Raw genomic sequence first — 27,213 nt, 5'->3', positions numbered from 1 at the left:
ACTCTCTTCTATGTACGCATTTGGTGGGATCTCCACGAGTTTGCACTGGTTAACTTCCAGTCTGTTAGCTCAACCAAGCTGGTGTCAGGCCACACCAAGGGTGCTTAGCACACAGGTGCTAGACTCGGAAGTGGCATTGTCACTCCGTCTCTTGGGTCCAGAATTGTAAGGGTCACCATCAATGACAATGCAGTGGTAACTGGGTCTGGGAAACCTTTTTTTTTGTTTTTTGGTTTTTTTTGTTTTTGTTTTTGCACAGAGGAAAAGAGGAGAGAGATTCATGATTGTTGTATATGAGACCTGTAAGTCTTTAAACACAGGGCTAATTCAACTGGTAAACAGAAAAGCAATTCCCTGGTCACATATGCATTTATTACTATTATTATTGTTGTTGTTGTTGTTGTTGTTGCTACCATTTACTACACTTTAAAAATACTTACTTTCGGGGCTGGGGATTTAGCTCAGTAGTAGAGCGCTTACCTAGGAAGCGCAAGGCCCTGGGTTCGGTCCCCAGCTCCGAAAAAAAGAACCAAAAAAAAAAAAAAAACTTACTTTCATTTAAAATTATGTGTAGGCATGTGTACCTGTGTGGGGAATGTGTGGTGTGTGTATGTATCTGGGGGGGTGCATGTGTATCTGGCAGGGGGTGGCATGTGTATCTGTTGGGGGGAGTGTGCGTGTGTACTTGTATGGGATATGCACATGTGTCTGTGTAGAGTGCACATGTGTGTCTGTGTGTGGGTGTGCATGTGTGTCTGTGTGTGGGTGCGCATGTGCGTCTGTGTGGGGTGTGTGCATGTGTGTCTGTGTGTGGGTGTGTGCATGTGTGTCTGTGTGTGGGTGTGTGCATGTGTGTCTGTGTGTGGGTGTGTGCATGTGTGTCTGTGTGCATGTGTCTCTGTGTGTGGGTGTGCATGTGTGTCTGTGTGCATGTGTCTCTGTGTGGGGGTGTGCATGTGTGTCTGTGTGCATGTGTCTCTGTGTGTGGGTGCGCATGTGGGTCTGTGTGTGGGTGTGCATGTGTGTCTGTGTGCATGTGTCTCTGTGTGTGGGTGTGCATGTGTGTCTGTGTGTGGGTGCGCATGTGCATCTGTGTGGGGGTGTATGCATGTGTGTCTGTGTGTGTCTGTGTGTGTCTGTGTGCATGTGTCTCTGTGTGTGGGTGTGCATGTGTGTCTGTGTGGGTGTGTCTGTGTGTCTGCGTGTGGTTGTGCATGTGTGTCTGTGTGGGTGTGTCTGTGTGTCTGCGTGTGGTTGTGCATGTGGGGGTGTACATGCAAGTGCAGGGGACTATGAGAGCTGTAAAGTCTTTGGGAGCTGGCGTTACAGGTGGATTCGAGCCTCCCTCTGCCCGTGCTGGGGATTAAACTCAGGCCCTCAGCAAGAGCAGTATAAACTCTTAAACTCTGAGCCATTTCTCTAGCCCCAACTATTACAGCTTTTTATGGACAAGAAAACAGAGGCTCAGAATCGTGACACAAGTATAAAATGGATTAGTGACAGAGCCGAGATTCGGTATCAGTTCCAACTCCAAAGCAAATCCTCATTTCAAAACATCGCACTAATTAATGACCGCCCAAGTGTCCCTACTTCATGACTTGTGCTTGGTGGTAATGTATTTTAATCAAATACCAAAATCCACGTATAAGATGGTGCTAAAATCCCACTAATTAAAAAATCCTCAGTGGAGTCTGAATTGAAGAGTTCAAGTGTGGGGCGTGCATGTGACCTGTTTCAGATGCCGGGAGCCTGCACCAGCTCCCTAGAAAACGCACGTAGGTCTTGTTAGGGCCGGAAGTGAAACCTCCCAGGAAGGCTCAGGTTTGAAGCACCTGGTCCTCAGCCGAGAGCCCTCTTCTGGGGAGGTTTGGATCCTTCGGGCTAGTGGGTAGCTGCCAAAGTGGGCGCTGGAGAGAGGTTATACCTGAGGGTTGAGCTCCCTTGCCGCTCAGATGTGAACAGCCACGCCACAGGTTCCAGTCACCACAAACTGAGCTGCTCCCAACACCACCCATGATATAGACTCATCCTCTAAACTGTGAGCAGAGATGAACCTTCCCTCCCAGAAGCTGTTTCTGTCAAGAGTTTTGTCTCAGCACCCGGAAGAGAAAGGTTATGTTAGTAACAGCACAAAGAATGTCAGCATGGGGCAGTGTGTGTGTGTGTGTGTGTGTGTGTGTGTGTGTGTGTGCAACAGCCAGTTCAACTGGTGTTCCAAATCAAGGAGTCCCATCTCCCCGGTGGACGACATGTGTCCCCCTGTCTCATTTTCCATGTTCGTGTTTACATTGGATTAATTTAAAAGGTGGGCACACCGGTGGTGTGAACAGTGCTGAACACAGCTGAGTAGATTAACAAGTCTCCAGTAATGGCAATTTAGGGAATTATATGAGGATAGCAAACTTTTCTTTTTTTTTTTTTTTTCTGAAGCTGGGGACCGAACCCAGGGCCTTGCGCTTGCTAGGCAAGCGCTCTACCACTGAGCTAAATCCCCAACCCCAAGGATAGCAAACTTATTCCGACTCTTAATATCAAACTTGGACTATCTTATTGTTTGCTCCTCTGATTCTCCAAAAGTGTTTTTCTGGAAGCCTTTCCACTCCCAGTCACAACTCCAAGTGACCCCGACACCATCTTGTTATCTCAATAAACAATGCTTTATTCTCTTGGTTACTCAGGCTAAAATCTAGCCATCCCAATCTTCTCTCTCCCTCACATCTGTCCTGTCTAGGCTACTCAAGGTCCTGTAAGTCAGCTTTGGGCAAGCAACATGGCTCAGTGGGGGGAAGCTACTCACTGAGAGCTCCTGAGGACCTGAGCTTAGTCCTGGAATCCACATTGGAAGCAAAGAACTGGCTACTGAAACTTGTCCTCTGACCTACACGCATGCACCACGGCAACTCAATATACTCAAATATATACATGTCCTATACACATACACACATACACACACACACACACACACACACACACACACACACACTTACCCACTTACACAAATGATGATAAGCAAGTGTCAAATGTCAGCTTCACTTTCTTAAGGCAGTAAGATTTAGACTCTAAGCCACTATTCCTTGATTCAAACACTTCCAAAAGTTTAACACACTTAAATTTATCATCTTCAGCAAGGCTTAGTAGTACAGGCCTGTGATCCCAGAATGCAGGAGGTGGAGGCAAGGGGGTCAACAGTTTAAGGACGTGCTGACTGCATAGAAAGCTCGAGGTCAGCCTGGGCTACAAGAATTCTGTGTCAACTTTTTATAAAAGTTATAAAAGTCCATCATCTTTAGTACAAATTCAGTCTCCCACACTTGAAGGCTTACTCTTGGGAAGGTAGATTGGCCCATCCATTATGAAAAAAATTTTTTTTTCGGAGCTGGGGACCGAACCCAGGGCCTTGCACTTGCTAGGCAAGCGCTCTACCAGTGAGCTAAATCCCCAACCCTGAAAATTCTTAAAAAAAAAAAAAAAAACCCTTAAAAACAGAATTACCATACAAACAAGTCAATTACACTACTCCAGGGTCTAGACCTGAAGGGTTCTAAGTCATCACACCACAGAGACATCTGAACGTGCGTTTATTGCAAGACCATTCCCCATACCTGTCATGGAAGCTGCCCAGGTGTCCATTAATGGAGGATGGATAAAGGGCGTATATTATAGATTACATACACAACAGGACATATAGATTAGATAGGAGACAGAATTTTATGTAGCCACAAAGAACAAAATGATATCATTTGCCACAAAATGGTTGGGAAGCTGGAGAGACGACTAAGCAGCTAAGAGCAGTGGCCGCTCTTGCAGAGGACCCTGGTTCAGTTCCCAGCACCCACACGGTGACTCACAACCATTTGTAACTCTAGTCCCAGGGGGCCCAAGACCCTCTTCTGGCATCTGTGTGCACCAGACATGCACACGGTATACAGGCATCCAGGAAAACACTCACACATACGAACTTGAGTAATCATTTTTTTAGTTATGTTGTTTGCTACAAGTATGGATGCAGCCAGAGACCATGACATTACTGGGGGTGAGGGACAGACTCAAAAAGAGAAATATTGGGCTGGAGAAATGGCTCAGTGATTAATAGCACTGAGTGCTCTCCCAGAGGTCCTGAGTTCAAATCCCAGCAACCACATGGTGGCTCACAACCATCTGTAATGAGATCTGATGCCCTCTTCTGGTGTGTCTGAAGACAGCTACAGTGTACTCATAACTAAAATAAATAAAAATCTTTTTTTAAAAAAGGAGAAATATTATATGCTTTCTCTCACATGTGGACTTTAGGTTTTTTTTAAGATTTATTTATTTATTTATTATAAGTACACTGTAGCTCTCTTCAGACACACCAGAAGAGGGTGTCAGATCTCATTACAGATGGTTGTAAGCCACCATGTGGTTGCTGGGATTTGAACTCAGGACCTCTAGAAGAACAATCAGTGCTCTTAACCACTGAGCCATCTCTCCAGCCCCTGGACTTTAGTTTTTATGTAGGTATATGAACTCCTATCTTTGTCTCTCTCTCTGTCTCTGTCTGCTCTATCTTTTCTTAAAGATTTGTTTATTTAATGTATGAGCACACTGTAGCTGTCTTCAGACACACCAGAAGACACTAGGGCATCATATCCCATTACAGATGGTTGTGAGCCACCATGTGGTTGCTGGGAACTGAACTCAGGACCTCAGAAGGGCATTCAGTGCTCTTAACCACTGAGTCATCTCTCCAGCCCCCAGTCTGCTCTGTCTGTCTCTTTCTCTGCATCTCTTCTTCTGCCTGTCTGTGACTCTGTCTCTGTCTCTTTCTGTCTGTCTCTGTCTCTCCCTGTCTTTATCTGTTCTGTCTTTGTCTCTCTCTGTGTCTGTCTCTGTCTCTGTCTCTGTGTGTGTGTGTGTGTGTGTGTGTGTGTGTGTGTGTGTGTGTGTATACCTAACACATAAATGGTTCATTTAAGCTGTAAATAGAGCCCTGGTAGGTAAATTAGCCTCTGTGTCAATCCCGCCCCATCAATGTGGTGGCCTCCACACAGGGATCTGAGCAGTCCTAGCTGTTGCCGCTGGAAACCTTGATACCCTGGAGATGAGCTGTAGATGCTTCCTTTTGTTTCCTGTGAGCAAAAGCAATTGGATTAACGTGCCTAGCAGCCATGATAGCCAGCTTCTGGAGACATTGAGTGATATAATAAGGAAGGGACATGAAGGGAAGGTTGTGGCTACCTAGTCTTTGTATGGAAAAAGAAGACGAATCGAGAAGACAGAGGACTTGAGATGCCCACCACTCAGGGCTTTGAGGCTGAATATGGGTCACACCGCATCTGGAACAGCCCTTAGGGATGGGAACAGCGTCCATGTGATGGGACACAAGGCTGATCTGTGGGGCAAATGAGGGGAACGTTTGCATACAGCACAGCACTATGTTTTATGAGAGCCACTGCCATAATAACCCCATTCAGATCTGGCTGAGGGAGGGGCTGAATGATACCACGTGTTTCCTCTCTCTTGGCAGAGAACCAGCTTAGCACTGAGCTAGTAACAGGAGGCAGGCTGCAGCCTGTGGGTGAGCTTTCGAAGGTCCTTTAGAAGGTCCCCTCCTGACCAGGAAACTTTCCTAATTCTCCAGACATTTCTGTGGAATGGGGAAGGCCATAGGGTGTGGGTCTTCTAGAACCTTCCCGAGGTATGTCCACTCCAGTAGTGCCCACCGGAACCCAGTCACAGTTGTAATTTTCCCTGATAAATATGATTTCTACTCCATGGTGGCTGGCTCATGCCCTGAGTCGTTGACAACTGGCTCCATTCAAACTCTCCAGGAACCCATCAGCTGTCTCGGGGGCAGCTCTCTAATTGAGACTGACTTATCAAGAGGTTGGAGTAGCTGAGACGCTAAATGGGAGGTGTGTTGTGGGGTGACCCACGGTATTAACAGCATGGTAAGCACTTGCAGGAAGGATGACGGGTGAGTTTCCGGGTAAGAACTGGAAACATAGAGAAGGAATTGTTCCAATGAGATGCGGTGAGGAAATGGTGTCCAGTGGGGCTTGAGAGGGAAGAAATGAGCTTCCCGAGATAATCCCCATCTTTTGAAGTTACTGATCCTATAAACAGCCTTGGAATAATCACCTGGAAGAGGGCAGTCAGAGCCACGACTCAAAATAGATACGAAAACTGAAGGCCAAGGGAAAACTGTCTCCCTGCAGTTCCTACCCCCGGCTTCTTTCCTGTCTTAGTTTGAGTCTCTATTGCTGTGAAGAGACACCATGACCACTGGTGACCACTTTTTCTTTTCTTTTTCTTTTCTTTTCTTTTCTTTTTTTCGGAGCTGGGGACCGGACCCAGGGCCTTGTGCTTGCTAGGCAAGCGCTCTACCACTGAGCTAAATCCCCAACCCCAACCACTGCAACTCTTATAAAAGAAAACAGTTATTTGAGGCTGGCCTACAATTTCAGAGGTCTTGTCCATTTTTGTCATGGAGAGAAGCATGGGGACAGACAGGCAGACACGGTACTGGGGAGGGAGCTAAGAGTTCTACATCTTGATCTGCAGACAGCATAAGGACCTGTGAGCCATGCTGGGCATAGCTTGAGCATCTGGAAAGGGTTTTAAAGACCCTTGATAGCATGAAACAGCAGCTCCCAACATCTAATGTCTGTCTCCTTCGTGCCTTGGTGGCTCTCTTCTCTCCTTCCCTCCAACCCTGACCTTAGAAGATTATGAGAGACCTATATCATGACAATCTAAGTCAGGAAGACCCTATCCTAGAGGGCAGGCCTGGGAGCAACAGACCAAGGATCTGGGACAAAAAGGTAGCAGGACTCCCACCAGTGATCCTGGCTCCCACGTAGACCTGAACTCAGGGCTACACCCACCCAGCGCTTTCTCAGTACTAGGGATCCAGCCCCCCAGGCTGCTGCCCTGTGGCTTCCGGGGATACAGGTGAGGAGAGCTCCCAGCTCCTAGAGATAAAGGAAATGCCTCTTCCTCCTGCGTTGATGAGATCCTTTTGTGACAACAGAGCAAGAGAAGATGTCACCACCTCAGTGAATAAATTGGACAAGACTCACCCATCCCTGTCACCACCAACTCCCTCCAGGGGCACTGCAGGCCTTGTTTAGCTCTGTCTCCACACCACCCAGCCAAAACACAGTGTTGTTATGAACCTGGGGGCTGAGGGAGGCAGCTAGATTCACACAGCCTTGTCGCTCAGTTCTCCTTTGCTCAGACTGTGACTCCTCTCTCCTCTTGGAGAAGCTACACATTGTGCCTGCCCCTGGCATGCTTCTGCCCTCTTTCCCTCCATTCAGACCTGGGTTCAGGGATCTCTCCCAGAAGACCTGGGCATCAGGGTGAGGAAAGAAATGGCATGCCAGACTCCTCCTGTCCCCTTCTCCCATGAACAGCAGGGCAAAGGGTCTGAATTCTTGCCAGTCTCCTCTGCTCTGCCCACCCCTTATCCCTCCTCAGTGCCACAGAAACCGGATCTGATTTCCAGTGAAATTTCACTGGGAGATGGTTTGGAATCCTTGTCATTCTCTGTCCCTGCCCGCTCTCATTGACTGTATACCACTCTAAGCTAAGAGCAAGGTTCTTGAAGACTCAGAGCCCGCCGTTCGCTGGGGAGGACAGGGGAGGGTCCTGGCTGTCTTAGTCACTACCTCATCCCTGGGGGTTTGATCCACGTTTTGCACTAACTCCATCCAATGAAAACCTGAAGCCCATGTCCCTGCATCTGCCTCCTTCCTCCTTCATGAAGATCAGTAACAACAGTGTTCAAACCACATAACGTGGCACTTGTCTGGGACTAGAGGGAGGGATTCTGTGTGACTCCAGGAGGGGGCTCAAACAGTCAAGGAAATTGAGATGCATCAGTAAAAGCTAAACAGGATGCAGGGAAGAGAAGCGGCAGGGGCCGTGGACCCTGGGGGAGTAGGCCTTTGCAGGAAACGCTGTGGAACCAGGAAACCCGCAGGACACAAGGGAGACTCTTCTGGGAAGAGCAAGGGTCGGGGGGTAAAGGAAGGCCATCAGGGACTCTAGAACTACTAATATAGGTGGCAAGTTGTCTTAGTTTGGGTTTCCATTGCTGTGGAGAGAGAGGCACCATGACCAAAACAACACTTGTAAAGGAAAACATTTAACTGTGGCTCTTTAGAGCTTCAGAGGTTTTAGTCCATTATCTGCCACAGATGCAGGTGGATATGGTGCTGGAAAAGGAGTTCAGAGTTCTACATCTTAATCCACAGGTAGCAGAGCAGACTGTTTTTTCCACACTGGGCAGAGTTTGAGCACATACATACATGAGACCTTAAAGCCTGCCTCCACAGCAACACTTCCTCCAACAAGCCACGCCTACTCCAACAAGCCACGCCTACTCCAACAAGGCCACGCCTCCTAATAGTGTCACTCTCCACGGCCAAGCTTTCAAACATGAGTCTATGGAGGCCATACCTATTCAAACCACCACGTTCCCCTCCCTGACCCCCCCCCCATGGGCTTATAGCCATAACATAATACAAAAATCCGTTCAGTCCAACTCCAAAATTCCCCATAGTCTACAACAGCCTCAAACTTGCTTAAAAATCCAAAGTTCAAAGTCTCCGAGATTCATGCCATCTCTTAACTATAATCTCCTATAAAATCAAAATAATTAAAAAAAAAAAAACCAGATCACGCACTTCTAACATAAAATGGCACAGGATATACGTTACAGTTCCAAACGGGAGGAAAGGCAGCATAGTGAGGAAATACTGGACTAAAATAAGACAGAACACCCGCTGGGCAAGCTCCAAACTCTGCATCTCCATGTCTGATATGAAAATGCTTCTCAGACCTCCAGCTTCTTTCAGCTCTGTTGACTGCAACACGCTTCTTCCCGTCGGGCTGGCTCTGCTCCGTTAGCAGCTTTTCTTAGCAAGGATCCCAAGACTCTGGTATCTCCAAGGCAACCAGGCTTCACCTTCACAGCGTCACACAATGGCTTCTCTGGGCTTCCTTGCAGGGACACCCCTGCCACGCGCCTGGCCTCAGCGACTTTCCCTAGTCACGGAGGGAGATTCCATAAACCTCTTTCTTCTATCCTTGACTCTAAAACCGGAACCACATGGCTGAAGTCGATGAGGTCTGCTGCTAGCTGGGGCTGGAACATGGCCTCTTGTTCAATTAAAACGTCGCCAGCTTTCTGTTTTCGATGACTTCCTTTGCTGCCTAAGCTTGGCTGTTTTGGAATTTGCTCTGTAGACCAGATTGGCCTTGAGCTCAGAGATCTGCCTGCCTCTGTCTCCTTAGTGCTTGGATTAAAGACATGTACCACCAAGCCTAGACCTAAGCTTTCCTTTAATTCTGTTTTCCTACCTCATGGGTACAGCATCCCAGGGTGAGGTCTGGACAGCCCCTTAGGCTCCTTGCAAAAACCCTCCCTGCAGGGGCTGGGGATTTAGCTCAGTGGTAGAGCGCTTACCTAGGAAGCGCAAGGCCCTGGGTTCGGTCCCCAGCTCCGAAAAAAAGAACCAAAAAAAAAAAAAAAAAAAAACCCTCCCTGGGGAGCCTGGGCCTGAGTCGCAGATGAGGTGATTAAAAAGCCTACCAGGACTGTAGTCACAAACCAGAACTATACCAAAAAAACTTCTGCCTTATGAGTAGAGGTGCAGACAGCAGTGCTTGCCCTGGAAAGGATCCTTCCAGGCACAACACAGCTTGTTCAGTTTCACCAGGAGACGGCCAACAGCCAAGGGGATGGCAGTGTGGGCTGGCACCCGTCATTGGAAGCTAGATGATCCAAGCCCGAGCCACGCAGATAGACACTAGGGGTATGGATGGCAAAGGCCTATTTTCTGATTGTGACCCACAGGGATCCTACATTAAAGGAGCCTTCGGCAATGCCTACCAGCAGAAGCATCAAGATGCATGCCCAGGTAAGGACCAGAGTGCCGGGATACAGGCACATAGGTATGGAAACTTTTTGGTGTTAGGACCAGGCCATGAAGCCCGGAGACTCCGGCAAATGTGCCCAAAGACCAGATTCACAGTTGGGCGATAAAGGAACACTAATGCCCAGACCAACTTTACCCAGTCCTGGCAAACAGACTTTGCAGACCCTTTGACCTCTCTGGAGTGCCCCTGGGCGTGGCACACAACACATTCCCTTTATAGGAACGATGCAGTTCCCACTTAGAGAGCAAGCTCCGAATTCCCAATATCCCTGTGTCTGAACAGGGCTTTGGCCCCTCTTGTAGCTGAGAGTTCCATCCATGGGCAGCTACCTGGGCATTTATGAGCATCACAAGCTACTAGTCACCCACAGTCAGGAGACACCATGAAGAGACAAAATGGGGATGTGGGGGCTTCAAGATGGCTTGACTCAGTCAGGTACCTGTGCAAGCCAGAGGGCCTGACTTTTACCCCCAGGACCCACTGGGAAAAGTTGGGCATAACAGGCATGGGAAGGAGTCTCCCCATCCTCTGCCCTCCCAACTTGAGTTGTACTTTCTAAGAAGGTGATTCCCCCTACTGTTGTCCCCATTCCCAGAACAAAACATGTTGATCATTTCTTACTGTGCCAAGAACTGTGCAATGACTGAGATTAAAGCTGTTACACACACACACACACACACACACACACACACACACACACAAACACACAAACACAAAGCTGGGTACAGAGCTGCATAGCTGCAGTCACAGACCTGGGGAGGCAGAGACAAGAGCATCCCTTTGGCTTGCTGGTGAGCCAGTCTAGGCAAATCAGTGAGCCCCAGGTTCGAGGACAGACTGCTTCAAAAGAATAAGGTAGAGAAGAGTCAAGGACAACACCTGATGTTAGCTACTGCCTTTGTATGAGAAAATATGCACATGCCAACACTCACATGTGCACACATGCACCCACATAAAGATGAAATGGGTTTATTAAAAATGCTGAATAAATATGTAGACTGTAGTTGTGGCCATCCCCCAGAGAAGGAGAGAGAGAAAAAACATCATGAGGCAGGAGGGGGGAGTGAAAAGGCCCAGCAAAGCTGTATGAGACTAGCCGTCTCTCAGCTCAGTCTTGCCTCCTGACTCCAGGTCCACCTTCTGGGAAGCCTGGAAGTGGGGTGGAGTGACATCTGGCCTGCTGATTCTCTTATTTCTTGGCCATACCTACTGGATCTAGGCAGTTAGGGGAATTGATGATAACAGCCATGAACTCCTCAGACTGCCCTCTTGCATGGCTCACATGTCGAAAATCAGGAGATGTTCCAGGCTAGACATCTACAGAAGATGGCCTTGCACTGACTGTAGGTGAGCCCATCCCGTCTGCCTCCAAATGCAGATGGCTGACTGGTACTCTCTTCTGCTGTCAGTCAGCTTCCTTCCTGCATGCCCGTCATGTGTCCGAGGGGTCTGCTACAGCCATGGCTGCTTCTGGAACCCACCAGGGCATTCTGGAAACCCTGTGGACTCACAAAGACCAGAGGCCCAAGTTCAGTTAGTGTTGGGGGCAGGAAGGTGGGTGGCAGGGTTTTGTCACAGCTGAACTGTGTCACAGGCACTTAGGGCTGTCTTTGAGGGAGGAGCCTTGGTCAGTTTAACCCTTCTAAGGATCTTCTTGGGACATGGGTTTCTGGTAGAACTCGAGTTCAGGTCCTATATTTGTGATAAAATATTTGGTGGACCCAGCCAGAGAAAGCCTTTTTTTGCTTTTCTAAGGTTTGACGGTGCAGGAGAATCACCAGCTCTCTTCATACATGGCTTCACGATTTCTGAGGGCCTCTGGAGGTGCCCCTCCCTGAGGTTCCCACAGGCCTGTCACAACCTTATTAAGTGTGTACTTTTCTCAGCATCTCTTTCAGTCCTTCACAGGCTGAATTGGTGGGAGGCATACCCAGGAACAGTGACCCAGAGCTCAGGACTGGAACCAGACTTACTCACGGTCCCCAGCCAGAGATGTTTGTCAGTCAGGGTGGTAGCAAGCTCTGGATATGCTGGCTGTCTCTCCCACAGAGAGGTCAGAAAGTGTTTCAGGTATGTCTGCTGGCAAGCTAGGCCAGGTGAATGGCTGCTGGTGTTTACGCCCCTTGCCTTTGCAAAGCCTGCCTGAGGCAACTGAGGCAGCTTGGCATGGACCTGAGGTGTTTCTGCCACAGGCCCTACTGAGAGACTGGCTTAAGCCTGAATCCCAGTCGAGGAGGAGGAAACAGGTTCCCTTGCGGGAAAGAGAACTGAGCAAACAGAGCCTTCTGCAGTTTGGGACCATTTCAGTCCAAAGAGCTGAACGAAGCCAGATCTCGGGGAAGGGCTGCCGTGAACTGGACTGGAAGAGCGGTGGAGACCATCATGCAGCCCCGAGAGTGATGACTGCAGAGTAAGGGCTGAGGTCAAGCGGAGCCAGGGCTCCTCACCTGAGATGGTGCTAAGTCTGGGAAAAGGGTTACCAGAGCCCAGACCAGAGGCCAAAGGAGAGCCATGAACTCTGGGGTCACACTGAGGCAGCTAGGTGTGTCCCCGTAGGAAGCAGAACACCATCTCCTTTGAGAACCATCGCTACAGCCTGCCTCCATCAAGGCAGTGAGGAGCAGGTGTTCAGGAGCAGGTGTTCAGGAGCAGGTGTTCAGGAGCAGGTGTTTAGGAGCAGGTGTTCAGGAGCAGGTGTTCAGGAGCAGGTGTTCAGGAGCAGGTGTTCAGCGCTTGTTTCACCAAAGTCCACGGCGGGCATGTGGCCCCTAGCACCGCACTTGGTCCACAGTGGCCATGTCACCAGAGTTCTCTTGCGTCCCAGTGGCCAGGCAGGTGGTGCAGCCTCATGTCTTCCTTCTGGATGTGCTCATAACAGGACTGGAGAGAGACAGATAGACAGACAGACAGACAAGAGTGGGACCAGCTGGTAGATCTGCTCCCAACAGCATGCATGGTTCTAGGCTCTGAAAGCCATTGTTCCACCTCCCCGTGTGCACACAGCCCCAGCTAGGAACAGCTGTCAGCCACACTCTGTAGGCCAGCAGCCTTCCCTCTGCACACGGCTTGGAACTGTGGCCTGAGGGGCTGTGAGGCTCACTTGCTCTGTGAAAAGCACCAGCCCTGTGAGGACCCTTGCCATGGAGACACACAAGGCGGGGATTTGAGCTCTTTCCACTATGGTGTCTGGGACAGGGAAGGAATTCTCTTGGGCTCATAGCCCCGGTCCCTCACCTCTAAAGCTGTAAGCAGGAAGTCATGGAGGCCACCTGTGTGGATGGGGTCCATCATGTCTCGGATCAGGTGGATCTCAGCTCCCAGATGCTGAATTCTAGAGAAAGTACCATGGCAGCAATGGAGAGAAGGAGGAGGTCGTGGACAGACACCCCACATCTGGGGCAGCAGCCCCCACATAGAGAGCTAGACAGCTCTGAAATGACCCCAGTGGTGTCCCAAGCTCCCACGAGACCGGCTCCTTTCTGGGCCTGGACTCCCTCTCTGTCCTGTGTTTGGTGTAGACAGCGTCCCCAGTCCTCACTCACCGAGCTCGGGACACCACGTAGATAAGCAGTGGTAACAGGTCATCCATGGGCAGTTTGTATTCCCGGCCTAGCACCCGTGACACGGTGGCCTCAATTTCCCCATAGGTCTTCTCAAGCACCTCCAGCTTCTCCCGAGGGTCCACTGTGGTGCTGTAAGCAAGGTGCGACCCCTGGTCAAGGCCTCAGGGCTCAGTCTTAGCAGGAGGAAGATGAGCTCCCCTCCCTGACTAGGGCAAACACTCACATGATCTTCTGCAGACATTCAGTGGCCGACAGGAAACACTTGTCCCGGACTAGAGAGTATCTCTGTAAAGGTGAGAAGCAAACAGAGAACCAGACTGACATCCTTTGGTCCTCAGGGTCCCTTGCCACTCACACCTGCGCCATAACTGAATTAATTACACTCCTGCCCCGGTGGCTAAGTGACCCAGGAAAATCCCACAGCTCCTCTGTGTGCTTCATGGAGGAACTAGGATCAAGGGGTTGAGAGGACCAAGAGGGACAGATCATTTGGTGACACTCAATCCCACAAGCTATTATCAATGGTCGCCAGACGCAAGGGCTTCCTGAAAGCCATGTTCCCAAGTTGACTTCCTGCTTTCTGACTCTACGGGTTATAGGGTAAGATGGGGATGGGTTAGGATTAAGGTTAATGGGCTCAGTGGTAGAATTTTTGCCTAGCATTGCAAAATGCTGTGGGGGTGGACAAGAATCTGTCTCCCTAGGAGGATCCAGATGCTCTGGAGACCGTGGGTAGACTCATGTGCCCTTAACCATGGCTGTCCGGTATGGCTTTTTACACAGGAGAAAACTGAGACTCAAAGCTCATGTAGCCGACCCACTGCCACAGACAGGAGAAGAAGAGCACCTGTGGTTGAGCCTGATCACGTGGGAGCTACATGAGACCGGAAGGAAGCCTGGAGTCTCTCCTCCCACTCCAGTCTCTCCCCAGGCAGTCGGGACTCAGAATCTCCAGGACCACAGGCCCCTCCTCCATCTAGGACCACAGGCCCCTCCCCCCAGGACCACAGGCCCCACCTCCCAGGCAAGCAGAACACAGCCCTCTCACCTGATTGCTTGTTAGCCTGAGGTCCTTGAGGGGCCACAGATGCCTGAAATTGGAGACATGAGGGATGCTTTACTAGTCTGTGCTCAGAGGACCTGTTTCTGTGTCCTCCCCAGGAAGGGCTAAGCATGAGCAAGGGGAAGGGAATGGGGTCACTGTGGTATTTTTGGGTGTATACACACAGCCTAAGGCCGGGAAACCACTGGGTCCTGAAGGAAATCTTCTACTGCTGTGTGACAAAGGAACGCTGGGCTCTGGAGGAGAATGGGGCCGGCTGAGAGCCCAGCTGGGACAATCAAGCACTTGTGAAATGCATGGTTCTGAGGGCACTAAGGAAAAAGGATGTGTTAGAGGGGGTGGGGGTGGAGGAGGGCAGCAAGGCGGGCACTAGATTATGGCAAACACCTGTCTGGCCTGCTCCCAGAGCAGCCCTCAGTTTCCCCTTGGAGACCCCCGCCCCCCCCCCCCGACTCTCAGTCCAAGTCCAATGGTGGATCTGGAGGCAGGCCCAGTCAATGCTGGCCGGCATTCAGAGTAGAACACCAAGCCAGGAGGGGCTCTAAGAGCACTGTGGGAACTAAGGGACAGGAAAGGCCGACTCTCTCTGGGAGGTGGGGGGACAGTGGAAGCTGGGGTGGCTGGTGCGGAGCTCAGGCAAAGTCAGAGGGGAAAAACAAAGGTGTCTTCCTTGGCGAGATGCTTGAGCACCCAGACCCAGCCACCTCCCCAGGGTTCTGTGGTGTTGGTTGGGTAGAGCCTCTGCAGTGGCCTCCCCCCAAGAGCCCTTAGCTAAGCCGGCAGGGACAAGCTTACTTCTGCACATCCAGGAACTCCAGGAGCTTGGTGTCGGGGAACAGGCTGAGGTTGGCGATGCCCCGGCTGTACAGCCCGTCCTCTCTCTCGTGGAGAAGCAGATACAATGTGAAGAGCTCCGAGTAGAAGCTGGGTAGGAGGAGGGGCAACAGCAACCCGTGCACCTGAAGGTCCCTGAGAGGCCGGGATGGGAGGGAAGCTGCTGTCAGGGCCACCGCTGCTGGAGCCTGACCCGGGGGACAGCTGACTCCTGCTCTGTGTGACTTAGACCCATCTCCCCTACACCTCAGTCTCGGGGTGCACAGGAAGGCGGAGGCCTCTGACAACTGCACCCCTCTCTGTGCAACTCAAGCGTGAGGCTGTGAGGGCACATTTAGAACAGAGATGGGCGCGTGGTGGCCCTGCTCCTGGGTGGCTCCCAGGACCAAGGTCGTATGTCACTGCATTGTATAAATGGTTAATGCGCCATGCTTGGTGAACAGCATACATGCCCAGTGCTCTCCTAAGAAGCATTACCACCCAGAGGGAGGCCCCAGGTACGAAGGCGGGGTACCTTGTCTCCATGCTCTCCTCTTCCAGGGTCTGGCCCTGGCGCAGCAAGGCGACCTTCAGCAGACCTCTGCAAGCCAACGAGATGGGCATGATACGGCTGCTGCCCATGGAAACAGGACCCCATCCTTCCATCCTCCCAAAGCGAGGGCAGGTGGTCCCATCTTCCAGAACTGGCTGGCTAGATATGGACTGAATGCTTGCAGAGTCTAGCCTCTCCTGCCACTGGGAGTCCAAGGCTGGAGCTATAGTGAGTGCTGGGCGGTGCTGGCACTCCTGTCTGTAACATTCGTGGGATCTAGGTTCTACCTGCGACAGGACAGATGGAGCTTGAAATCCAGGGTCACGCTCAGCCTACAGCAAACGTAGGGTTTCTATAGGGTCAGGGGTGTGACAGGGACCAGATAGGGATCGGCCCCTGGCCAGGAGCTAAGGGAGGCCCTTGTTGTCATCTCTTACACCTCTGGCTACCACTGACACACTGACCGACCTGTACCAAACAAGACCTGAGTTAGAGGCGCCCGATAGAGCCAGGCCTTGGAAAGGGCAATCCTGGGCTAGTCCCTAGACAGTGGTCAGGAACCTGTGTACAGGCTCACCTGTAGGCAGCCCAAAGCTCCCGGGCGTGTTGCTTCACCTCCTCCTGGGCCATTGCCTGCAGGTGTTTGTTGGCCCCTATGCCCGAATACGTGGCCTGGAAGGTCAGCATCAGGGTTTGGAGTAACTTCCCCAGGGGGTGTCGGGAATTGCTCAGAGCCTGGATCCATGAGAGACCACAAGGATGCTTAGAGCCAGAGTTTGGAGCACAGTGAGCCCAGACCAAGCCTCCCGGACAGGAGCACCGGACGCCCTCTGAGAACCAGGAGCTCCAAAGGCCTGTCCCCGCCAGTTAGCACCACGCTGTGAGACACAGGAGGCCTCCCCAAGCCTGGGCCCTCACCTTCCTGAGGTACTGCTGCAGGGCCTTGGGCTTTCGGTGCTGCAGCAGCTCCTTCAGGATATCTTCCATGCTGCCCACACAGTCCTTGGGGTGGCTCCTGGAGCACCATGCACAGTGTCCCTCACCCACCCCCGAGTCAGTACCCATCCTCGGGAGCTTCCCAAACCCTCTCTGACCTGCAGGGACATCAGGAGGGTCAGGCTCACCTCTCACAACACAGGTACTCCTGGGACTTGCGTAGCTCCCTGGAGCTCTGCACGTGGAAGCCCAGGAGGGCTTCCTGCAGTTCCCCAGGACAGCCTAAACGCAGGAAGTCCCGGAAGGGGCTGTAGACTCCCTGCCAGCGGCTCTCCACAGGGAAGGCACCCAGTCCCAGCTGTCTGTGATTGGGGAACAGTGAGAGACGCACAAGGTGGAGTCAGAGCCAGGAACCTCCGTGAAGCACTAAGAGGGTTGGTGGGACCAGCCTGGCCCCAGGAATGGGCAGGTCAGAGAACGCAGACAGATGACCTCCAAGGCAAGCAGAGGAGAAGACAAGGCAGAGAGAGAGGGGTGTTGTGTTCTGAGGTGGAGAAGAGACAGGTACACAGTTCTGAAAAGGGCAGAACCCACACGGTAGGTCTTGGATCAAGATAGACCACCGCCCAGAAGTCTGGGATTTCCTTGCTTTTCCCTCTCTCCTGCTTTCTCAGAGCCTCCCTGTGGTTGATCCTGCCTAGCTAGTCAAGTGAGACCCGACTGTACACCTCACAAAGAGAACAGCACCTTGCTATCACCTCACAGGGGTGCCACACCTGCACCCCACCAGGCTGGGACAGACCTCTCCGGGACCACTCTCCTCTCCCAGCTCCTGCTGTCAGCGAGGAGTAGCATAGCATACAGGGACAGTAGGTGGATGAGTCCTCTCTACCCCTCTCTAATCTCTGAAATGCGGCTGGGACCGTTTTCTGCAATTCCCCCTTCGACACAGCCAGAGTCTCAACAAGAGTTATTCGCCTGAACTGACTTTTCGAAAGGGGTGTTCTGTTCTTATAGGAAAATAATCTGTCTCACAAGCTACTGCTTTGAAGCAGGGTGATTTTGCTTACCAAGTTTCTTTTCTTCTTCTCCTTGGCTACCAGGGAGCTCAGAACCAGACCAAGGGGCACTATAACTCTGTATCTAGGTGTCTATCTCTCTAAGATCAATTCATGATCTTTCTAGAAAAAAGAAAAAAGAAAACCTAAAACCAGGGTCAGAGTGAGACTCACAAATCCTATTTTTCTTCCAGTTTATGCATGGCAGTCTATCCATCTACCACTAGACCTCAATAGCCTCTGGCTGGAACTCTGGTAATAAGGCCCCTGCTGAGCCCAAGGCCTTGGGCGGGAAGAGACACCACACACACTGCCAATTAGGCTGGGCTCTCACCTCTTGCGTGTACTGCTTGGGTTGGGCGGGAGGGCAGTTGTGTCCAGCACTCCCTGTGTGTACAGTCCTTTATCTGTCCCACTGCAGAAAGAACCCTCCAAGGTGAAGCCATTGGGGAAGGTGACCTTGCCCTGAGGGCAGAGAGAAGGAGAGGAGAAATGTCTGTGTGCCCAGCCAGCTGTCCGGGCAAGTATGTCAATGCTGGGCCTGTTTGAGTGGGTCAGATGGAAACCTCTGACCATGTGTCCCACCTGTCTATTCAAGGGGCTAGAATATTCTAGAAGCCTCACCCACCTCTGCTGTGAGGCTAGGTGGCTTGGTCCAGGGATCTAGAAGGGGCAATTCCTCGCTGGGTGGAGTTGCTGAATTCATAGCACTCAGGAGTACCCATAAGGCACCAGACCTGCCTGTCCTTCTGCATCAGAAATTATCCTCAAGTCTCCAAATGCCCAGCGTGAACACAACTACCCTTTACTAGGTCAACTCTGTCGGGGACGTAGGAAGAATGGTGACCCTGGGGACAGCCGTCCAAGACTCAGGTGGGGCTGGCACAGCGCAGACACAACCAGACTGTGCCCTTTGGGCATGAGGCAAATCCTCCAGTTCCTTGTCACCTTGCTCTGTCAAGTCAGTACTGCATGCTTCATACATGGACATGGAGCCCCTTGGAGCTCCCATCCGGTCCTCCAGCTGCCCATCCTCTACCTTCAATCTAGGCTTTGAACCCTGACCTTAAGGGGTGGGGTGAGAAGTGGAAGCCCGCTCACCTTTCCTAAGAGCGTCAGCTCCCTCGTGAAAGTACCTTCATACAGAGAATCATCCTCACACAGCAGGATGCCTGGGCCCTGGAAAGGAAGGAAGAGAACAGAGGAGAGGGAGATGAGATTGGACAGAAAACCAGGGTGGGTGGACACTGACCCACAGGGCCAAGAACCCCCAAGCCCTGGCTCTGCCCTCCTCAGAAGTGTTTCGTCCTGTGAACCCCATCCCTTGCTTTCCCAAGTTAGCCCTCAGACTTGGCTCATTCTCAGCAGCCTCTTCAGGAAGCCCCAGGTTACTCAGGAAGTGCTGGCTTCCTTTCAGCTGTCCCTACTTCCCAGCCACTGCCCTGGGTCCTCAGGGCTGATCAAGTTTCCTTACTACCGCACCTGCCAGAAAGCTCATTGACAAGTTCAAGTTCAACTTGTCCCTGACTCTGCACTGAGGGGTTCTTTTTGCGTTTCCCTCCCCCCTTTCTTTCAGGTCTCCTTTGGTTCTTTCCAGAACAAACTGGAGTCTAAACAAACAAGCGGTAAAACCAGGTACAGCTGCTGCCCAGAGCCCCACCACTGGGCTCATAGAGAGGTAGGAGGCAGGAGGTGGAGGCCCAGGCTGGGCGGACTGGGTTTGATCTCAGTCTCAGCTGGATGTGGCTGTGATGTTGGGCAGGTTCTCTGATGTCTGCCATTCATAAACAGGTGTCATTCTTATGCTAAGGACAATGGCATCTATCACAGGAGTCACTCGAGGACTCCAGAAGATGGTGAAGGTTCAGCCAGGGCCAGTGAGGGGTCCATGAGTGCCACTGGCTGTCCCACGGCACACTTGGCTCTTCCTAGCTCATGTGTGTCCAATCATTGACTTGAGTTGCAAAATGGGGAATCGAGGCTAGAAGCCGGGATGGTGCCAAAGTCAGAGTAGATGGTGGCAGAGCCGGACATCCCTTGTCATCCACCCAGCTTGGCTTTCATTCACCTACAGAGTGCCCAAAGCGGGGGGTACACACTCACAGCCATCTTGTCTCCTTGGAATGTGCCCTGATAGCAGACGCCTGCCTGGGTGACCACGATCCCGGGGCCATGACGCTGGTCAGCCTGCCACATGCCAATGTAGCGCTCACCCCTAAGGGAAGAGGAGTGTGAGAGAGGAGGCTTCTGGATGCTGGGCTGTCAGGGAGATGGATGGCGCTAAATGATGAAGCCCGAAGAGAACAGAAGATGGTAGGAGAAGGGATGCCGGGTGGAGCCCCCTAGAGGTAGCAGGAAGCACAGATGGAGGGAAGCGCCGCCCCCTAGAGGTAACAGGAAGCAGACGGAGGGAAGCGCCGCCCCCTAGAGGTAGCAGGAAGCACAGACGGAGGGAAGCGCCGCCCCCTAGAGGGAGCAGGAAGCACAGACGGAGGGACTAGCCACTATACAGGCAGGTGTCCAGAACAGAACAAGATGAAAAAGCTGGGGGGTGCACAGGGGACAGAGAGACTGCGGCTTGAGCCCGCTGGACCTCTGGCTTCTCTCTACCAGCACTCACCTGTCCCTGTCCTCCTCGATGCCGTAGCCGCTCCTCTGGCCTCTCTCCCAGTGGCCCGTGTACCTGAAGGGCTGGGGGGCCTGCGGGGCGCTGTCGAGGACGCCAAATCCATGCCGCACACCGGCCTGAAAATAGCCCTTGTACACCTCGTCAGTGCCATACCTGGGGAGATTCGCCAACGGTTCCACCTTGAGGAGCTCAGTCCAGAGGACGCGTCTCTCCACACCTTTCCCCAGCAGGCCAAAGGTCACTTACTCACAGATGCCGTACTCACACATCCTGCCTTCCCGCCAGTGACACTTGTAACAGTCAAACTTGTCCTCAGAGGCCTGGGGCACCAGGCAGATGCCAAAGCTGGTCGGGTGGGGTTGGAAGTGAGTATCCAGGCTATTTGCCTGATCAGATGACCCAGTCACATCCCTCCAATGTTACCCAGTTGTTCCTGTCTCCAAGGAGTCCCCCAAGGATATCACAGTCCCCTAGTCCCTTACAAAAGGTCCTCGGGACACCCCTCCCCCACCACGGGAAGGCCGAGAGGCCCACGTTCCTATTTCCCACCAGGTTCTCTTTCTGTGTCTATGTTGTGAGAGGAGCTGGGCCATCTGACCACCCCTGTTTGAGGCTTGGGAATTTGGGGCAGCCAGTGGGTAACAGCCCCTCTGGTTGCCCTACCTGCCAGCACCCGCCCAACCAGCCTTACCCATGCTCCAGGCCCTGGTAGAAATCCCCAACGTGGTTCCGCCCGTCTGGCCACTTCAGGGTTCCCCTGGGACACAGGAGGTCCACAACATCAGGTCACCAGTCCCATCCCCAGAGAGCTGCATCCCCAGATAGCCCTCTTGAAGACCCTCCCTTCCTCTACTCTAATTTCTTCCAACTAGACTTCCTGCTCACCCAGCTCTCGGGAGAGCACCGAGATACCTCACGGAAAGCGCTCCCATCTCCTGGCACAGCTGAACAGACAGCCTTGTGGAGCACTGGGGTACCGTCAGTCAACCCCTTCCCACGGGGAGAGCCCTGGAAGCGTTTAGTCTTCTTTCCCCTTGAACCACAGGAGTTGAAGAACGCAACGTGAAGCTTGAGAAAACCCCTAGTCAATGGGGTCTTTTGTGAGCTCCTTCTTTCTGCTGGAAGTGCTTAGCCCCATCGCAAGCAACGGTGACTTACTTGCCGTGGGGCTTGGCTCGACTCCACTCGCCATCATAGGTAGCCTGGTAGAGCCTGCCCTCACGGTGGAAAGTATAGGCCAGGCAGCGACATTCGGGAGGTACAGATGGCTCCCGGCCTGATCCCAGCACAGGGAAGTCCTTCTTGCCACATAGGGCCTGGCACACAGCCTGGGTCACCTTCCACTGCCAGACAACCTGGTGGGGACGGGGAGGCAGGAAACATGTCATCGCCACTGCAGGTATGTCCTAAAGAGGCCGCATAGGGGACCTAGTCCCTTCCCCTCAACTCCGTCCTCAAGCACAATGCCCTCCTATGTCATGGCAGCAGACCTGACTGACATCCTTCAAGTAGCCCAGGGACTAGACAGCCCAGAGGGCTGCGCAAGAGGGTGGGAGCAGGCCTCCACTCCAAACAATGATGGACAAACTCCTGCTCCTCTAACATCCTGACACCCAAGCCTAGGCGCACCCCTGATCCACTTCAGAGCCTGTGTGATTGGCACTCTGCCCTCCCCGGCTTCTGACTTGACCGCCCTCCCTGTTCCTGCATTCACCTGGCCTTGGGGGTCTCTGGTGCAAAAGGAGAACTCGTCTTCAGGAGTGAGGATGTGGAGCACACACCTAGGTGGACGGGGAGGATCAGTGAGCCCCATTTCTGTGCAGGGTTGGAAGTGGGGCTCATGTGGGGGGCCTGGAGATGTGACCAGATTTCATAGGGCGCAGGGAGGGAAGTCCAGGGCACCTGCAGAAAAGTCACTCACTTGTCTTGGCTGGGGTCCACCCACACCAACTTCAGGTCGAAAGTGTGGACATTGTGGCCCTGGAAGAAGATGGGGACGGTGTTGCCCGGAGCTGTGTTTACAGAGTCACTTGCACTGGACCCTCCCAGATATGTGGTCCTTCCACAGCGTCCTGTTCCCCTTTAGCTGTAGCTCCTCCTCCTCTTCTCATCCTAGGACCAAGACAGGCCTCCCTCACCCTGCGAGGGTGAAAGGGTTTTCTAGAAACACAGCTGGCCCCTGGCAGCCTCTGCTGCGAGCTTCCAAGGCTCCTCTGGCCTGGGGCCTGAGGCCCACTGCTCAGCCTGACATGTGCAGGCTCATGCACCTGCCTCCGCATTCTCCATGCTCTGAGCGTCTGCTGCTCAGCCGCCACGCCCTCCTGGGCTTGCCCTCTGACTCTGACGGGAAGGCCCTTTCTCTGGAATGCTATCATGTCTCCCACTGGGCCCAAGCAGGCTGCTCACTTGACCTGGAAGTGGAAGGGTCTCAAGGCCAAGCCTGAGAATGGAGGAGTTTATAGGTCATGGCAGAGAGACAAGTGAGTCCCATAGAAACAGAGTAAAGGCCCAGGCTAAAACAAACTCTCTCTCCCTCTCCCCATCCCTCCCTTTGCCCTTCTTCCCTCTCACCCTCTTTCCTCTCCCCTTCCTCCCTCTTCCCCTCCCCTCCTCCCTCCCTCCTTCCCTCTTCTCCATCTGCTTCTCTCTTCTTCCCTCTCCCTTATTCCCTCTCCCCTCCCTCCCTTTTCCCTCCCTCCTTTTTCCTTCTCCATCTCCCTCTCCTTCCCTTTCCCTCTCCCTCCCTCTCTTATTCCCTCTCCCCTCCCTCCCTTCTCTCCCTTCCTCCTCCCCCCTCCCTCCCTTCCTCAAGTTGTTGTTTTGTGGCAGCAACAAGAAAAGGAACTCAGACAAGCAGGGAAGGGCTAGAAACACCTCTAGCAGACAAGCTGCAACCGCAGGAGAGGAGGCTACAGAAATGGTCAGAGCAAACCCCAAGCCAGGCTGACAGGCTGAGGCAGGGGAGACAGTGCTGGGAGCACTGCAAGTGCCAGGTGAGTTTGGCCAAGGTCACTGGCTCTGGGACAAACTCTGACGCCTACTATGGCTTCCTCCTGACCCACCATCCTTGGCCTGTATCCTCTACCTCATGTTACCCTCTCCTAACCTGCAGCAGGACAAGGGTATCATCAAAGAGCAGCACGCGCTCAGCCCGCAGTGGGGTGACCACCACAGGGATGTCCTGGCTGTCCTGTAAGAGGCGGTGAGTCGGGGTACAGAGCACATCCTGGTGGGATAAAGAGGGAGACAAGAAGTTCCAGTGCCTATACTGGAGGCTGCTGGTCAGTGCTGCACCTCTCTCTCTCTCTCTTGTACCCCAGACACCTCCCGGAGACCATCCCAGCATGCCAGGAGTATCACCCAGGTCTGTCTGTCAGTCTGTCTCTCACTGATGCTCCAAGATGCAGGGGGCAGGGAGGGGAGGGGTCACCCTGATCTAGCCCAGAAGATCAGCTCAGTTTCTTTCTCTGTCCTTTCCTGGGTGGTCTCCACACTGGCCCCATCTCAGCCGGCAGGTACTTGATACCATTACCCAGTATGCTATACCCTCTGTCACCCACGGTTATTCTGACCTGCTCTACTCCTGCTATGTCTTCTGGGGACTTTCCTTCCTGCAGGGGCATTATATGCTGTGCTAGACAGTGGCGGGCATGTGTAATTGGTGGTACCGCCAGAAAAGTCAGTTCTGCTGACCCAGCAGATGGCTAAGGGTGACTTGACAGCCACCAGTCCTCCTTCCCAATGGGGAAACTGAGGCATAGAGTTGCTCAAACCACCCAGCACGGCCTCACATCCAATATGGAAAACAGCCCCTTCCTCGACTGTCCCAATGCCCCAGACTCACCCTCAGCCGGCTGCTAAGGCTGTGCCACAGGGCCTGTGTGGCCATGGCTTGGTCCAAGGCCTGTTGCATGAAGGACTGCAGGTTTCCAAACAGGGTAACTGCATGCATCACCAGCTGCTGGGCTGGGTGGTGCTGCGGGAGGACAGGGAAGGAGGGGGGATCTGACATACTTGGAACCAAGCCCCATCCCGGTGAGGGTTATGAGAGCCCCAGCCTGGCCTCAGCCAGTCAGGCCTAAACGGAAGCCACAGCTTGGCTCACTCGCTTCTCCCTGACAACTCTTCTGCAGACAGGAAGTGGGCACAAAGGCACTTCCAGGTGGATATTTCAGTGACTCCATAGCATGGCCCTGAGCCACATGTCCTCGTACTGAGTAGAGAATTCTATGTCTGTACTTTGGGTGTCAACCGTCCCACCCAGGGAAAGCCATGTGCCCAAGATTCCCCAGGGCAGATTCATGGCCTCAGAACCACTCCCCAGGGAAGGGCTACCCTCTCTCAGGCCCCTCCCTAGGACTTAACTTGGTCCCGAGCCTGAGCCCTTTTCCTCCTCTTCCCCACACCTCCGTCCTTGGATTGCTTTTGGTACCCACCTCGTCAAGGGTGTCCCTGAGGCTCAGAAGGAGGAGCACGTATTTCTGCACGTGGTGGGCGAGTGGCTGGCGGAGGGCCTGGCACAGCGTGGTGCCCACGGAGCCCTCAGAGCTCCCGGAGGACAGCAGCTGCCGCAGGGCCTTGCGCTGACTTCTCCAGAACTCACTGCGGTTAGGAAGGGCCACATACTACCTCCCCCTGTTCCAAGCCCACGTCCACCTGTACCATCCCTGGTTGTAACTTCTCTCCCGGCTCCCAGATCCAGGGACACCAACCCTGAACCCCATTGGCCCAGCAAAACAATTAGCTCTCTTCCTGGGGGGCTTTGTACCCTCATCTCAGAGGAGATAGGGACCCTAACTACAGACACCCAAGTGGTGGGTGCTTTGGGGTGGGCTTCCCCAACTTTAACCCTGACACTCAACACCCTCACAGGGGGCTACTGTGGTAGCCCCAAGCTCACCTCCTTTTCTTGGAGACCTTCTGAAAGGCTTGCACCACCAGGCAGTCAGTATAGGATTTGATGTACCTATGAGCGACCCAGGATCACCTTGGAAGTCCAGCTCCCAACTCACACTCAATCCCTGCCCTCTCGGGGTGGAGGGGGGTCCCAGACCCCACCCATTGAGCAGCCAGAATCCTGATGGTCCAGGTAATTGCTTGACGCTCCTCTAGCTGTGACCCACAGTTGTATCTCATAGGCCCGGTCCAGATCTGAGCCTCTAAGCCTGCTGTCAAGCCAACACCCTAGTCCCTAGGAGACCCACTCCAGCTGACCCTCAGGACCAAATGGCAGATGTGGCACTGTGGCCCAGCAGCAGATTGCCCGGGGCCGGGGCGGGGGCGGTGTCTTACTCCATGTGGGCCTGTAGGACATAGTCAGCATTGTTCAGTAACAGGACGGCCTCCAGACTCATGGAAGGTGGGTGATATAGCCTCTGCCTCAGAGAAAGCAGGCTCTGCTCTGTCACATCCCACAACCGCTGGGCACTCTCATGCAGCTGCTGCAGAAGCCGAAGGCACTCTTTGCCACAGGGATCTGAGGGTTCCGGGTCTGTGGAAAGCAGAGCTGCCCTGAGCTGGCATCGATGCATGGGCCTGTAGCGCTGAGTTGCTCAGGACGGTATTACCCATCGTTATTATTATTATTATTATTATTATTATTATTATTATTTTACCCCATATTGCTCCTTGGGGCCAGGGCATGCTGGGGTAAAGGTCTGGACCCTGAGTAGTTAGGGTTAGACTGTGTCTCCTACTTAACAGGACAACCCTAATCATTTTGGGGAACCAAGACTCCTAGCTCCCCTGAGTCTCTGCCTCTTCTCTTTAGAACCAGATGCAGAATGTGGAGCCCTCGAGGTCACCTCCAGCCACCTCAGAGATACACAGACAGGCTGTGAGAGAGGAAAGCACCTGCCCAAGGTCACATTACAAGGAAGACCCCTTACGTGTCCTGCCTTCTAATCAGGGCTTTCCAAAGCATCACAAGGAGCCCTTCGTGGGAACAGGGAGTGAGGCAAGTGGATATGTAGGCCTGTGGTCCTCAGGGGCCATTTGGGAAGGTAACAGCCATGACCTGGTGGCCAAGGCATCAGCTCCATCAAAAGATGGCAGCATCAAGTGCCAGCACTTCCACTTGAGTTTGAGAAGGCTGTCTCAGAATGTCTAACAAGAGAGAAATCTCATCCCCGGGGGCCACTCCTGGGCCCCCCTCCCTTCTCCACCGGGGGCCTAAACTCACCAGCTAAGAGCAGAGGCTGCAGGATGAGACTGATGGTTCGAGCAAGAGTGGTTGAGAAGACCTCCTCCAGCCGAAGCAGGTCTGTCTCCTCAGAGCTACACATAGCCAGGGTGTGAGACGCTCGGCCTACTGGGTAGGAAGGACACAGGTCACAACCCAGAGAACGTGACAGCGGCACAGATATCCTCCCCAATTCCCAGAGGTAAGACCTGTCACCACCCATATCAGAGTCAGTGAGTAGCCTAGCTTCTCACAGAGAGATCTATTCTCCCTGACGGGGCCCTGGGGAGGAATAAAAGAGCTGAAAACTACCAAGAGAAGCATCCCTTCCCACCCAAAAGTATGAGCTCTTCCAGCTCGGTTTTGGCCTGCTCAGACACTCCTTGAATCCGGGCACCCAGGGGGATAACTACCTAGTCGGTCTTTGTTCTGGCCATCTTTCCACTGAAGGCCTCCACTCTGTGATCTTTGGGGGAAGGGACAGGCATGC

At 52.9% G+C, this 27,213-nt stretch overlaps 1 protein-coding gene across 8 annotated transcripts; it reads right to left on the bottom strand.

The window, feature by feature from the left end:
- Positions 1 to 10,880: 10,880 nt before the first annotated feature.
- Als2cl (ALS2 C-terminal like) lies at positions 10,881 to 27,207 on the bottom strand. 8 transcript variants are annotated; one of them, XM_039082651.2, is made up of 26 exons: positions 27,137 to 27,207; positions 26,724 to 26,852; positions 25,835 to 26,033; positions 25,443 to 25,508; positions 24,979 to 25,144; positions 24,387 to 24,518; positions 23,649 to 23,768; positions 22,464 to 22,522; positions 22,257 to 22,323; positions 21,701 to 21,897; positions 21,234 to 21,299; positions 20,789 to 20,887; positions 20,534 to 20,695; positions 20,017 to 20,128; positions 19,015 to 19,092; positions 18,248 to 18,378; positions 17,044 to 17,217; positions 16,838 to 16,934; positions 16,497 to 16,654; positions 15,902 to 15,967; positions 15,349 to 15,522; positions 14,539 to 14,581; positions 13,714 to 13,775; positions 13,470 to 13,619; positions 13,162 to 13,258; positions 10,881 to 12,807 (listed from the first exon to the last, which is right to left on the bottom strand). In XM_039082651.2, the coding sequence occupies exons 2-26, from the start codon at positions 26,824 to 26,826 to the stop codon at positions 12,727 to 12,729; spliced, it is 2,859 nt and encodes a 952-aa protein (XP_038938579.1). In that variant the 5' UTR covers positions 26,827 to 26,852; positions 27,137 to 27,207; the 3' UTR covers positions 10,881 to 12,726. The 8 variants fall into 8 exon arrangements, 6 of the variants coding, with proteins under 6 accessions (XP_038938579.1, XP_038938591.1, XP_038938587.1 ...); XR_005488472.2 differs by lacking the exons at positions 10,881 to 12,807; positions 27,137 to 27,207 and having other exon boundaries at positions 13,470 to 13,639; positions 26,724 to 26,846; XM_039082659.2 differs by lacking the exons at positions 10,881 to 12,807; positions 13,162 to 13,258; positions 13,470 to 13,619; ... (3 more) ...; positions 15,902 to 15,967; positions 27,137 to 27,207 and adding an exon at positions 15,976 to 16,206 and having other exon boundaries at positions 26,724 to 26,846.
- Positions 27,208 to 27,213: the final 6 nt, after the last annotated feature.

Source organism: Rattus norvegicus, chromosome 8 (assembly GCF_036323735.1).
Source record: "Rattus norvegicus strain BN/NHsdMcwi chromosome 8, GRCr8, whole genome shotgun sequence".
Taxonomy (NCBI): domain Eukaryota; kingdom Metazoa; phylum Chordata; class Mammalia; order Rodentia; family Muridae; genus Rattus; species Rattus norvegicus.
The sequence above is the reverse complement of the archived record's forward strand: the minus strand, read 5'-3'. Positions and strand labels throughout refer to the sequence as shown.